This window comes from Coptis chinensis, chromosome 9 (assembly GCF_015680905.1).
Source record: "Coptis chinensis isolate HL-2020 chromosome 9, ASM1568090v1, whole genome shotgun sequence".
Taxonomy (NCBI): domain Eukaryota; kingdom Viridiplantae; phylum Streptophyta; class Magnoliopsida; order Ranunculales; family Ranunculaceae; genus Coptis; species Coptis chinensis.
Genome location: NC_141464.1, coordinates 2,583,100 through 2,597,276, shown reverse-complemented (window position 1 = coordinate 2,597,276; position 14,177 = coordinate 2,583,100). Strand labels below are relative to the sequence as shown.

The following is a 14,177-nucleotide window of genomic DNA, read 5'->3' as shown; positions in this document are numbered from 1 at the left end:
CGCAAAAACTAGAGTATCCCGATCATACGTCTTAACTATTTTGATTACATGGGTTGTCACTCCACATGAGAGCAAGCCAATTTCAGTTTTAATCCTATGATCCCCCACTTGCAAATTAACTTACCATCCAAGGCAGACATTTTAATACTGTGGTACTTGGTTCTTCGTTAAAAGAAATTGTTGCTATAATAACTTATATTGTTATTATTCCTTTTAAAAAAAATTCGTGCATACAGGATTCTAGTGAAGTCATCTAAGTTCCCTAATAAGATTGACACTCCTGGACCAAGCAAACAAAAGCTTCTTGATATCCTCCAAAGCCTTATAAATTAAATACTAGTTTAGAAGAATTTTTGTTTTTTAATTTTTTTTAAAAAAAGCACGTTTTTTTCATTCCAAAGTTTAAATTTACCTCTGAAGTACAAAAATAAATGGCATTGTACTTTTCTCATTTATGGTTCAAACGTATAAAACCATAGGCATACCCACCTCAAGGAAACAAAGCTTTATTTCACAGAATTTACCGTCCACATTTCACAATTTTTACCAGATTAACCAATTGCCAATTTTTCTGACTTTGAACAGCGCCACCATTAATTCATGAAACCTATTTCCGTACATCACAAGACCAATTGACAAAGTATTGAAACTATCTCATATTTAAAGTACCTTGAGTCATTCCTAACTTCTAGGGAAATGTAACTGCATTTGAATTCTAGCTAATCACCTCGAAAGTACACAAAATCCTGGTGCATCATCCACCTTCAACATTTTGAGATCAATAACTCCTACTGATATACCACACATTGTAAATACCAATAATATACTACTTCCCAAAGGCAAATATTAAGGTTGACGTTTATGCTGCTAGTAAGATAGTTGTATCATCTGGAAGGTCCAAAACACAGAACTTCATAACCTTACCTGTTGAAGAAGCTTCTCAGCTAGAATGCGATTTCCTTTTGATAACGCCTCTACAGCCTGTGAAGGTAATGGCAGCAGTATATATCATCTAGAATTAAGTATTTTAATCTGTGAGTGTCCAAGTGTATGAAGAGGGAATGATGTGCATGGGAAAGAAATTATTTTTTTGGAAATTGCTACTTACAGCTTTATAATATTCCTTCATTGTAACCCAATGCTCTCTGGCAGATCTCCAAAGAACCTGGTAGCTATCCTCTTCTTCGACATCTGTTTAAATGATAGAAGAACATAAAAGAGGTCAAAACCTGATGTCAAATGCATCTTAGAATGACAGCGGTAGTAACAACCTCCTGCATATGGGGTGACATGCACCACCGCTGAGCCAGTGGCTCATACCCTCTCACTTTAATGGTTGTGTTCCTTTGTGCAGGTGGGCAAGACGGCCGATTTAGGAAACAATTATTAGGTGGCAGGGAATGTACTTGTCTTTCAGGATTGTTAGCGAAACAAAGTAACAAACTGAGGAGAAGACTATTTACTTTGTAGGAAGACTATCTATTCTGTAGCAAAAAACGACTAAAGTTTCCAGGAACCATGTCTCGATTAGTTAGAGCATCATCAACGCGATGCTATAATTCATTTCTAATGGGACAGTTGACAATTTATTTGGCAATTATCATCACTAACACGCTGTCAAAACATTGTTTTGATTTTCGAAATTGTCAAATCTGGAACCAAAATGGTGAAGAATATAGAAATGTCTCTCACGCTACAACTTGACCTGTCCAAGAGTGGGAGGGACTACTTTTGCCGTCCATCATTTTTTTGTTTTTTTTTTAATAAAAACTTAAATCTTTTCGATTTTGTACCGTTAGGCTTTTGTACAGTTGGGCCTTAACGATTTTAGAGGATTTGCAAAAATTGTACCATTGGGCTTTTGTACCGTTGGGCCTGAACGATTTGAGAGGATTTGCAAAAATTGTACCGTTGGGCTTTTGTACCATTGGGCTTTTGTACCGTTGAGCCTGGACGTGTACTTAAGTAGTATTAGATTATGTTTTAGCGTACTAATTTATTTAAATTTTATGTTGTAATATGTTTTTATTGTTTACGTGTATGTTTCTCTTTAAATAAAATTGTATTTTGTTTTAATTAAAGTATATTTTCTTAAAAAAATGTGTTTGTTTATAAGTTGAAATTAAAAACAAATCAACTCAACTAGAAATGAAAAACATTACAACTTAATTTGAAATAAAAACACAAAACATCTTATAAAATTCTACGGAATTAAAAACACATGAAAAATAATTAAAGACAATATACTAGGGAATTAAACAAAATACAAATATTACATATCCCTACACTTAAATTCTAAGAGGTACGACTTGTTTCTCCACCACACATTGAAGGATTGCATTGATCGCACAAGCGACACCTAGGGCAGAAATCTACTGCTTCCTTGCAAAAATGACATACATGTATGTCAATCTTTTTTGAATGATAGATGTTGATATTTGAGGAACAATCATCAACATCACACTTTAGAAGTTTGTCTTCCAATGTTCCATCATCCTTGCTAGTTATGACCACTATCATCATGTCGTTGCATTCAGGTTTTGGGCATTTGATGTTAATGTATAGACATGAAGTAGTGTAATGACCAACTTCCTTACACCACTGACAAATCTCAGGTGTAGAAATGTGCACAATATTTGATCCGCCCATATTGGTAGTTGAACTTGAGATAGAAATTGAAGTTGAGAAAGATTAGAGAATGAAAATGAGAAGCTAAAGTGAGGAATGAAAATGACTTTGAATATATATGCAAAGGCCCAACAGATAGAAATATATCTGTTATGAATAAATTCCAACGGATAGAAATATATCCGTTGGAAATAAATGCCAACGGATATAAATTGATCCCCCTTGGGAATAATGCCAACGGATATAAATTGATCCTCCCTTGGGAATAATAAATTGATCCCCCCTTGGGAATAATGCCAATGTATAACGTATAAATTGATCCCTTTGTTTTAGTGTATTTTTCCTTTATTATGCAATGCAATTTTGGCTTGGAGGCCTATGGGTTTATTAGTCACGTTCACAAGGGCTTGATTGTTTACATGAGAATTTCTTTGTCTACATAACAAAAAGCATGTATAAATTCTAAACTTACTATAATAATTAAAACAATGTAATAATTAACGCAAATAATAGATTCACTAGCCCCCAAATATCTTGACTTTAAATTAACACAATGTAATAATTAATTTAATGCATAAAAAAAATTGGACATAACCTCCTTTGTTTAATCAAAATAATTTATATACCTAAACATGTTAAGATTCTCAAAAACCTGTTCAAACCCTAAAAAATAACAACAACAACAACAACAACAATGACATCACTAAATTATTACAAAATAGTGCAATATAGCACTATGGAGCACTACCCTAACTGCTCTGGCCACTCCCTCTCCGTTTTCGCCCTCTCTTATTAGGAGCACTATGTTTGCTACATGATATCAGTAGCAATTCTCTAAAGCATCAACATAATGCAATTAAAATCTAAAATTGGATATATATAAATAAAAAATTGAAAATGTAAAACATATAATAAAATTACCAAGGCTTCCAATTCGTTTGTCATCTCATCCATCCTACGCTCAGCGTTTGCTCTTTGCGTTCGTTTTTCGTCTAAATAGCCATAATACTATTGAGTGTGCTCAATTAAACTAGCTCGAATCCCCTGGTTGATTTGCATTTCATCTGATAATTAAGCATGCACTATTTCCTGCATTGTGTCAATATTGTATCTAAGTTAAATATACATAGTGTGTTTAAATTAACATAATGAAATATAAATATACATCATTAAACTGTTGTAACTCAAGTACAAGCACCAAACGCTCCAAGTGAAATATGGTCTCCATTCCCTGAGAACTAACAACGCGGTATGACCATGGGTCATATGGATCACTAGGTGGGGGTGTATAACTATGATATACTCTAGATGTTCTTGTGGAACTTGCAGGTTCTGGGAATTGGACGTCTCGCCTAAAACTCTGACTAGTTGCGACATCCATGTTTGCACCTCTATACAGTGGACTTCCCCTAGAAACTTTCCGCCAATAAGTCTCATAATCAAGACTGGAGTTCACATCAACATTATTTGTAAAACACGGCCACGCACTCTCAATGCGATTCCGTTCAATCAAATTCTCTGAAACATCCATGGCACGCATATCTGTGGGTGGGGGAGTAGGAATATATGTATATCCAATGGTTTGCATAGTCACCCTATCTCCAAGGAACCAAACACGTATATCAGGGGCTTACAATATGAATATTTTTAACGACATTAGAGTACTATGCTGACAGATATGCATATTCTCAAATTGAGAACCTTGCCACGGACTCCAAACAATAGATCTCATACTTTTCATCTCTATTTGGATCCTCGCAGCTTGAAGATCATTATGGACCTCATCCCTTAATCTAGCGTGACCGTCTGCAGCCCATCCCTGTGGGCGAGGCCATAAGTCCTTATCCCAATCCTCTCTCAGTATAGGGTTTAAGCAAGCCAAATACTCATACCACCAGTACTGAAATAATCAAATGAAAGTGTATCTAATTAATTTAAATTATATAATATTTAACTAACAAAATAAAAGCTTATATCTTAAAAGTTAAATCCTATTGAATTACCTGTAGCATCCAAGTAATTCCATTGCATTGCTTCCCCATTTGATTTGTTTGTACAAACAAATCAAGTCCTGTATATAATGTGCCATGAAAGCACCTCCCTAGTCAAAATCTTCCAAGCTATCAAGGTCTACTAAATACGCTAACCAACCATCCTGTACCCCAGATTTTCCTGTTGTAAAACCGACTTGGCCCAAAAAATATAACAAAAAAATCCTGATAAACTCATCCTCCTCCGCAGAGTTTGGGTCCAAATATAGGGTGTCAACTTCATGTTCTAAACAATATTCTACATCTAATCAATGCATGAATGTTTCTCTGATATGCAGGTTCAAAATGTATCTGCTATCTATATTCCCTGGAACAAGTCTACCTTCAAAATCAAACAACGAAGGCAGTAGAGTCTTCAACCTTTCAAAATCATATTCGATACTTGAATCAAACAAAACTGGCTTCTTCTCGCCCACACTTAAACCCGTTAGCATTGTAAAGTCAAGTGGTGTGATACCAATCTCACCACATGGAAGGTGAAAAGTGTGCGTGGTGTGCCACCATCGTTCCGCCAATGCAAATATCAGTGGACGATCAGTCTAAATGCTCGTACACTATATCAATGGACCGAAAGGTGTTCCCAAAATTTGAAGCTCTTACGTGCTTCATTTCCTCCCCTCTTTCCACTAGATGACTCAAGAAGTCTTTAATACTCGACATTGCGCATCTCCATTTTGTCGAACTCATTTTCTACACGTTGAGGCATTTAATCAAATAGTTAGTATACGTTAAATTCTAAACACGATTTTAAATCAAAATCAATTGAACAACGTTCATAAACTCATACTTACTTAGTCAGTGTTATATAAACACGAAACATGCTTGTCTGGATCGGGAGCCAACGTCGGATGATCAACAATACTCAATCTCCGTGGAAAATTGAAATCATTTTCGGTACGAGTTCATTCTCATTTTCCTGTGGATTTGAACTCCCCGAGCCACGCATAATAGTCTTCTTACGTCCAGCTCGACAATGTTGATCCATTGCAAACAATAGAGATCAAATTTGGTTGAAAAACGAATTTTTATTTGGTAATTGAAGGTTTGGGTTTTGAGTTATCTTGCTGAAGCTCTCGCGAGGAAATGTTACTGGAAGCTTGTGCGCGCGTTTTAAATAAAATGTGTTTCAATAGGGGATAGGACAACTATTTCCGTTTTAAAAAACTTTAGATTGGCACAGGACAACTATTCCCATCCAAATTTTTTTACCCAAATTTGCGCAAACCACGCTGGTTTTTCCCTTCGTTTTAGAATTTTTGAGGTACCAAAACTGCTGAGGTGTCACAACCCAAAATGGAAATGCTTTGATGATGCTCTTAAGAAAACTACTGAAAAGATAAAGGGTCAATTTGAGATAACCCCCTTCTCTTTTGAAAATTGAGAGTGATACCCCCAACTAGTTTCTACTGACCAAAACACCCCTGTGTCTATTTGAGGAGTTTGCCAACGTGGATTAATTGTCCACGTAATCAGCCAATCTCCACCATCCACGTGAATAGTTTAAGATCAAATCTGGACTGTCCATGAAAAGTTAATTATTCCTAAAAATACTGATAAATCCAGCAAAATACCGAAAAGTCTAGCAAAATAAAAAAAACCAGCGCGATAAGTCAGTTTCACTTTCTTTTTCACCTCGACAAAAACTAGCAGCAAATAAACCTTAATTATCAATGTTCTAAACCGTCATTTTAAACATGCATCCACGAACACACGAGGAGGATCAAGCACCCAAACCCGAAAAAGAAAATGTAACGAAGTGCCACCAATTTCCATTGTTGACGAACCCGATGAAGAAATCGCAAAATCAACAACTCCTCCACTAGAAATTTCATTGCCAACTATCGTAGGCTTAAAGTAAGTTCATCTCTCTTTCATTTTGATTTTGATTTTGCTAAAGTTATGACATTTTTCATGCTTGTTGAATGTTCTTAGAATTTGTTGTTCTCTGCCAAAATTTTATAACTAGTTGAAATATATTTTATACTTGTTGAATGTGTGTAAAACTCTAGTGTCATATGTTGATCTAAATTTGTCTTCTTTCAGTGAAACTCCATTGCCCAAGATACAAATGAGGGTGCACCATGGGGGGAAATTCATTGACTATAGTGACTACTTGTCTACTAAAGATTATATTAATGGGTCTGATTATTGCATTTTTAATGTTGATGCAAAATATTTGTGCTTGGTTCGATTGAATCCATTGATTCTTACACTTGTCCTGAACCCATTTCGTTATGAACTTGAGATTGGTGGTGACCTAATATATTGCTTAAATGGGGATATACTAAGTATAAAGAATGACAGTGACTGTATGATGTTTGTGAAGGATTCTGATGTTGATGATACTGGTCTTTTGAATTTATTTGTGGAATTTGTTGTTGTGCCTCCTAAAAGATTTTCAATTGGGGATGGTGAAGTGTTTAAAGTAGTATGTGAAGGTAATGACGTGGAATAGATATTTATTACTCCCATGAACACTGAAGCAAACTAGACCTCCAAGGATATTTCTAACTCCTAAATTAGTTGAACCTGAGACTGAGACTGTGCATGTAGAAGAGCCAGTAGAAGTACCTGAACAGCAGTTTGAAACTTCAGTACCTGGTTTTGAAGCTTCTTCAACAAAAAGAAAGAAAACTATGAGAGCAAACTACTTACCTGAAGGAGAGTTGGACATACTGCCATCTTTCCAAGATGATCCATTGCCAGAAGATGTTACACTGCCTGAGCAAGTTTTAATGCCTCAAAATGATCCTCTTGATAATATTCCAACTGAAGAGGAATATAGAAGTGAATCAGAAGAGTCTGAAGAAGAGTTCCCTCCTAAGTATGAAGAATTTGAAGGTAACACACATGATTTGTATGCAAATGAGGAAGTGCAAGTGGATTTTGTGCCAAACAAGACAGTTGACGAACCAGTGGATGGCATGGAGTGGCCAACAATCCAAGAGTGTAGGAACTACTTTAGGAAGTATGCAATTTTGAATGGGTTTGAGTATCGACTGATAAAGAATGATGGGAATTGAGTCAGAGGAAAGTACTTGGGGTTTAGATTGCCAGTGGTACTTCTATGCCAAGGTGCCATATGGTAATGCAGGCGATGGCTTCACTTGTAAGTTGAAAGGTATGAATTTATACCATGTTGAAAGTTGTGAAGGTAGTGAAGAATGGCATAACTATTTGTGCAATTCTGACTTCATTGCAGATGCATATGAACAGGAAATTAAATTGCACCACTTATCTTACAAAGCTAGGGATATAATTAATAAAGTGTGGTATGACTATGGTGTGAGAATAACATACTTTGTTGGGTGGCATGCTAGACACAAGATACTTGAGAAAGTAAATGGAAACTATGAAAATTCATATTTGCTTGGTCATGCTTGTTACTTAGCTGTGTTGCGTAAAAATCCTAGAAGTTGGGCTACTTGTTCAGTTAATGTTGATGATGGTTGTTTCAATGGGATGTGCATTGCTTTTAGGGGAAGCATAAATGGATTTGCTAAGGGTTGTAGGCCTGTACTTGGTCTTGATGGATATTTTTAAAAGGGAACTATGGTGGTGTGTGTTTGAATATTACTACACTTGATGGCAATAATGGTTTGTTTCCAGTGGCAGTGTATTTATGCAAGGGGAGAGGGCCACAACATGGTTTGCTTTCTTAATTCAAATGCAACCTTATTTAGAGGAGCATGAGAGAAGACTTACTTTTATGTCTGATCAGCAGAAGGGCTTGAAGGAGGTTGTTAGTGATATATTTCCACACTCAAACCATAGGTTATGCTTCAGACACTTATACAAAAACTTCAAGAACAAATTCAAAGGTGGAAAACACCTTGAAAACATATGTTGGGCAGCTGCAAGGGCTTACAAGACTAGGGGTTGTCAGTATTGGTTGGATTAGTTGAAAAATGCCAACAAAGAAGCTCATGATTGGCTAGCTGGTCGAGGTCTGGAGTCATTTTGCAGGTCACATTTACAAACTCACACTACTTGTGAGCATATAACTAACAATTTTTTTGAAAGCTTTAATGCTTGGATTTTGAATCTAAGGGATAAGCCTGTATGTACATTTTTTTTGAAGAACTATCATTGTTACTTATGACTTTGATGAGAAAGAGAAAATTGATTGCAAATTCACTGGATGGAAATGATGTGGTGCCTAGGGTCAAGAAGATTTATGAGACTATGAAGAAGGGTGTGACAAACTACAACTGGACTTCTTCTAATGATTATGAATGGATTGTCACAGGCAAAGAGGGGCAAAGGTGGACTGTGAACATACCTGATCACACATGTGAGTGCAAGAAGTGGTAACTTACTGGTCAACCATGTATCCATGCAGTGTGCATCATATCATTCAGAAGGCTAAATTTGGGAAGGCAAGTCAATGTTGTTTTCAATGCTTTCAATCTATTTCTTTTTCAATTTTTCTTTGGTCTCACACAATGATAGCTAGTGATGCAGGATGTGTAGTGATTACCTAACTGTGGCGACATACAGAAAGACATATGAAGAAGGTGTGAGGCCTATTCCAAACTCAGATGATTGGCCAGAAGTAAGTGAATAATTTTATGTTTGTGATAACTATATATGCTTGTAATAACTAGGGCCTAAGCCTATTCACAGCCTCCACATGTTTGTCCTCCACCACCATTGAAAAGACCAGTTGGAAAACCAAAGAAAAATAGAAAAAGAGATGCATAGGAAGAAAGACCACCGGGTTCAAACCCTAGGCAGAAGAGAAAGATGAAGTGCAGCAAATGTAAGTGTGTAGGTCACAACAAAGCCACATGCAAAGGACCTAGTGCTGCTTAGATTGCTCAAAAGGATGGAATTGATATAGAGACAGCAAGGGGTAGAGGAAGAGGACACGGCATTACTGAACCATCACAAGCAAGTGGAGGAAATGGAATAGGACAAAGCATTGGGGGACCATCACTAGCAAGTGGAGGACAAAATGGACCTGCCGCAGGACAAAGTGCACCAGATGCAGGACCAAGAAGCCAATTCCAAGCACCAATACCTATGGGCAGGGGTGGCTTAAGGGTTTGAACACTTTATATTTGTGGTTATGTTAATGACTATGTTTGTCAGATTTTTTGGGTACCCTTGTTATTTAGAGCAGGTTTAAATATTGTTTTGCCTTTCGAATTTTAGACATGGTCATGTCTGTCTTGCTTGATGTTGTATTAAACAATATTATGTTGGGTTAATGGTAGAGACAAGGAGATGGAATACCACTCAAGAAAGACTCTCTCTCTTATCTATTCACTCTCAAAATTGCCCCTTATCTTATCTTTACTCTCTTATCTTATCTTATCTTCAATGCTACTCTATTGTCCTCCATACTACATAGTGTACTATGAACATTAAGTGTTCATAGTCCACTGAATGTTCATACTCTCAAACAGGGGGGTATCTCAAATTAACCCATGAACATTCAGTGTTAATACTCCTAGTGGACTATGAACACTGAGTGTTCATACTCTTATTGGACTATGAACATTCAGTGTTCATACTCCTCGTGGACTATGAACATTCAATGTTCATACATATAAGGCAATGTATAAGCTGTGCACGACACTGTAAGGTCAGGTATGAACATTCACTGTTCATAATTCAATGGTATGAACACTGAATGTTCATAGTCCAACAAGAGTATGATAGGACTATGAACAATGAATGTTCATAGTCTAACAAGAGTATGAACATTCAGTGTTTATAGTCCACTAGGAGTATGAACATTACACTATACCATTGAATTATGAACAGTGAATGTTCATACCTGACCTTACAGTGTCGTGCACAACTTATACATTGCCGTATATAAGTTTATATATTGTCGTATATAAACTTTATTTGTTATATAGTGTCGTGCACAACTTATACAGTGTTGTGCACAACTTATATATTATTGTATATAAGCTTTACGAGTAGATATAATACTATAACTGTCATACTTATATGTTATGTCACTTCTTACAACATACATCTGCAGACTATTCAAACCTTATGTTTGGAAACATAGAGCTGAACAGTACCATTTCTGCATATGACAACTTAAGTTACATATCTCTAACTACCATACTACAGTATATAATATATTTTTATGTTAGAATCCCCCATATAATATGTAAAACTATTTGAGATACCCCCCTGTAAAACTCAATAATGGTTAAATCATCACATCCGTTGGTTAGATCAATAGTGCTACTTAAATGATTACGTGGACAATTAATCCACGTTGGCAAACTCCTCAAATGGACACAGGGGTGTTTTGGTCAGTAGAAACTAATTCACTGACTGACAGGAGACGTTAGTTGGGGGGGTATCTCTCTTGATTTTCAAAATGGGGGTATCTCTCTTGATTTTCAAAATGGGGGGTATCTCAAAAAAAAATTCTCAAACAGGGGGTATCTCAAATTGACCCAAAGATAAACTAAAGCAAATATTGGTTATAAATATTGCAACAGTAAATGTCATTCGAGAGCTCCTAGAACAAAGAGAACCCAAAAGTTGATAGAATCAGATGTGTAGCAGAACATAGAATCCAAATTTCAACATCTTATAAGGTATCGTGGCCAAACAAGAAGCAAATAATTCAAACACCATGGGGATGTCATTTTCATGATTACAACAGAAGATGTCAATGAGAATGCCAAGGAGACTTGGGTGGGGATAGGTCAAGATTATTCTCCCCGCTACAGACTAGATTTTTGGTTCACCAAGAAATCCACATTGGAAGAAGAATCTAGAAAGAGTCAATCATTTTTATCCTCTTGAGATCCGATTTCTTGTAGGTAATGTTCAGCATCCAAGGCTGCCATGCATCCTGCGGTGTAATGATTCAAATATTAAGAAAAAAGAGAAGACAACTTACCTAAGTAATGAAAAAAAAAAGGCGGAGGGGGAGGGAGGAGGGTTATAACGAAGATCCAATTAATGTCTTCTTTTAAGCAATGAAAATTACTGAATCTGAAGCTACACTTTCATTTTCAAACAGTCTGGGAGAAACACTCTGACCAGCAGCTTTACAGAGTTGAGATAATGAAGTCCATTTTTTATTTAAAATATTTTGTCAAAGTCACACCCGATGGCATCTTCCGCGCACAAGAGATATTATAATAAACTCAGCACTCTATCTGTGTGTGGTATAATGAGCCTATAAACTTTCCAGATGCAAATGAACAGAGCAAACAATAATAAAGGGGCTAGTAAATAGCAACCACGAGATACTTTTAACGTTTCTAATATGCAAGTATGTGAAAGTTTAGACAAATTTCCTATGCGCGAATACTTTCACTTTCCGCCATTATTTTATTTTACTTTAGGGAGGTTATTTTGTTGCGTCATAGAGATACCATGCTCGACTGGACCTTAAAGAGCATAAAGAATAGACGATCTCAAAGGAAATTTGATGATTTATCATGTGTATATATCAACACAGGTGGTATTGGAAATACATCCAGTATCTACCGATGCAGAAAATCACATCAACAAATACAGTTCAAAGAGAAACAAGTGATCAATACTAAATGTGTATTACTGATTCTGTAATTTACCTAAGTGAAGGCACATTCGAGTAAATTATGAAACAAATGTGGTCATTAACTTCTCTGTGCACAAAAAAGTACTTGTGTTGGTTGAGTTGACCATCCTAGGAAAAATGACAGGTACAAGAACTAGTAATCATAAAATATAAACATAAAAAGGAAAAAAACTCCTTTACAATCATAAACAGGTATACAATGTTTGATATGACTCTAATTTTAAGATGACGTTGATTCACTTGGACTGATAAAATTGTTGGAGACCATGGAAATGTTAAAGTACGTTGGTGTTTGCTTCTAATTAAACCAGGTGCTGTTCACCATTAATAGAGACAATGTATGAGAAGCAATTACCTGAACCGGCGGCAGTGACAGCCTGCCTATACTTCTTATCCTGCACATCACCAGCAGCAAAAACCCCTCGAACACTGGTGAGAGTTGTACCAGGCTTTGTAGCAACATACCCGTCAGAGTCGAGCTCCAACTGTCCATCCAAGAACTTGGTCGCAGGTTCATGGCCAATTGCGAAGAACAAGCCCGAGACCTTGAGATCAGTAACCTCCCCAGTGACCATATTGTTGACCTTCAGCCCTCCCAAACTAGGCTTGTCCGCATCTGCATAGGCTTCACTGACAACCGAATTCCAGAGCACTTCAATCTTAGGGTTACTCAAGGCCCTATTCTGCATAATCTTGGAGGCCCTAAAAGTGTCCCTCCTATGTATAATATAAACCCTAGATCCATATTTAGTCAGGAAATTAGCCTCCTCCATAGCGGAATCTCCACCCCCAATGACAGCCAAGGGCTTGTCCCTGAAAATGGGGGCGGCCCCATCACAGACCGCACAAGCAGAAATCCCCCTGTTCCAGAACACCTCAGATCCAGGGAACTTCAATTTCTTGGCAACAGCACCCGTAGCAACGATTACAGAGTCAGCCAGAACAGTGATGGAATCAGAAGAGACCTTGAAAGGAGGTTTAGATAAATCGACCTTGTTAACAGTTTCGGTGAATATCTGGGTGCCAAAACGGAGGGACTGTTTGCGACAGCGGTCCATGAGTTCTATCCCCATAATGCCATCGGGGAAACCGGGGAAGTTTTCGACGTCTGTAGTGGTGGTGAGCTGGCCACCTGGAGCGATGTCGTTGGCCATCCACCCTTCCAAGAGGATGGGTTTCAGTTCGGCACGTGATGTGTAGATGGCGGCTGTGTGACCCGCGGGCCCACTTCCGATTATGCACACCCGTGTTCTTAGGGTTTTCATTTCGTCCGACATGTTGGAAGTAGTAGCTGTCGATAACGAGGCGGCGGTTGCTGTGGTGGCGAGGCTCACAAAAGTACGGGCTTTCTTCAGTAAAGATGCTATACACGCTCGCATGACTATTTTCTATTTTATTTTATTTTCCTATTTTAACCTTCCTTCGTTCGGCTTGGTTGGTAATTGGTTCTCTTACGGCGTCTCCACGATATTCTAGTTTGTTTAATTCCTTGCGTAATTGGCATGTAACTATGGAGTGCAATCCAATCTACACACTCACACACACATTCCACATTTACCAGAATCCTATGCCTAACTAACTAGTATACTGCATTGCAGTGGGGCGTGAGCATAGTATATAATTTATTTGACTCTTTTTTTTTTTATATATAACAAAAATTATATTTATTTATTTATTTCTACGACTTGCCCCTCGATTTCTATCTATCTCGCACTAATAAGAGGAGTTGTATTCTTATATACATTCCCACGTCAGCCTCACTAACAATTTCTTGACATTTTAATCCCAAGATAAAAAAAATTGTTTATTTCCCAAACAAGTTAATATGTGAAACATCACTGTGGGTTGTGTGTGACTTCATTTTTACTTGTGCAAGATTAATATAGTTTCCTACGACTTCCAGGAAATGGTAATAAAATGTTACAACTGAAGATGCTGTTATGAAATAA

The 14,177-nt window shown here is 37.1% G+C and overlaps 1 protein-coding gene and 1 long non-coding RNA gene across 2 annotated transcripts in view; both read right to left on the bottom strand.

Annotated features, from left to right (window-relative positions):
- LOC147474387 (uncharacterized) overlaps nt 1–1,528 on the bottom strand; it is a 62,760-nt gene extending 61,232 nt beyond the window's left edge. Inside the window, exons 1-2 of the long non-coding RNA XR_015209556.1 lie at nt 1,109–1,528; nt 925–981 (exon numbers count right to left, since the gene is read on the bottom strand). This is a non-coding gene — a long non-coding RNA (uncharacterized LOC147474387). The remainder of the gene's footprint in view (nt 1–924; nt 982–1,108) is intronic.
- Nucleotides 1,529–11,225: 9,697 nt separating this feature from the next.
- LOC147474386 (thioredoxin reductase NTRB-like) lies at nt 11,226–13,814 on the bottom strand. Its single transcript, XM_086582334.1, has 2 exons — nt 12,584–13,814; nt 11,226–11,511 (listed from the first exon to the last, which is right to left on the bottom strand). The coding sequence occupies exons 1-2, from the start codon at nt 13,605–13,607 to the stop codon at nt 11,441–11,443; spliced, it is 1,095 nt and encodes a 364-aa protein (XP_086438460.1). The 5' UTR covers nt 13,608–13,814; the 3' UTR covers nt 11,226–11,440.
- Between the last annotated feature and the right edge of the window lie 363 nt (nt 13,815–14,177).

What these genes read in the sequence shown, in the direction of transcription:
- LOC147474386 (XM_086582334.1), bottom strand. Translation starts at nt 13,607, where the DNA reads ATGCGAGCGTGTATAGCATCTTTACTGAAGAAAGCCCGTACTTTTGTG. An exon ending in TGTCACTGCCGCCGGTTCAG is followed by an intron (nt 11,512 to 12,583) that starts GTAATTGCTTCT and finishes ATTACACCGCAG; the next exon opens with GATGCATGGCAGCCTTGGAT.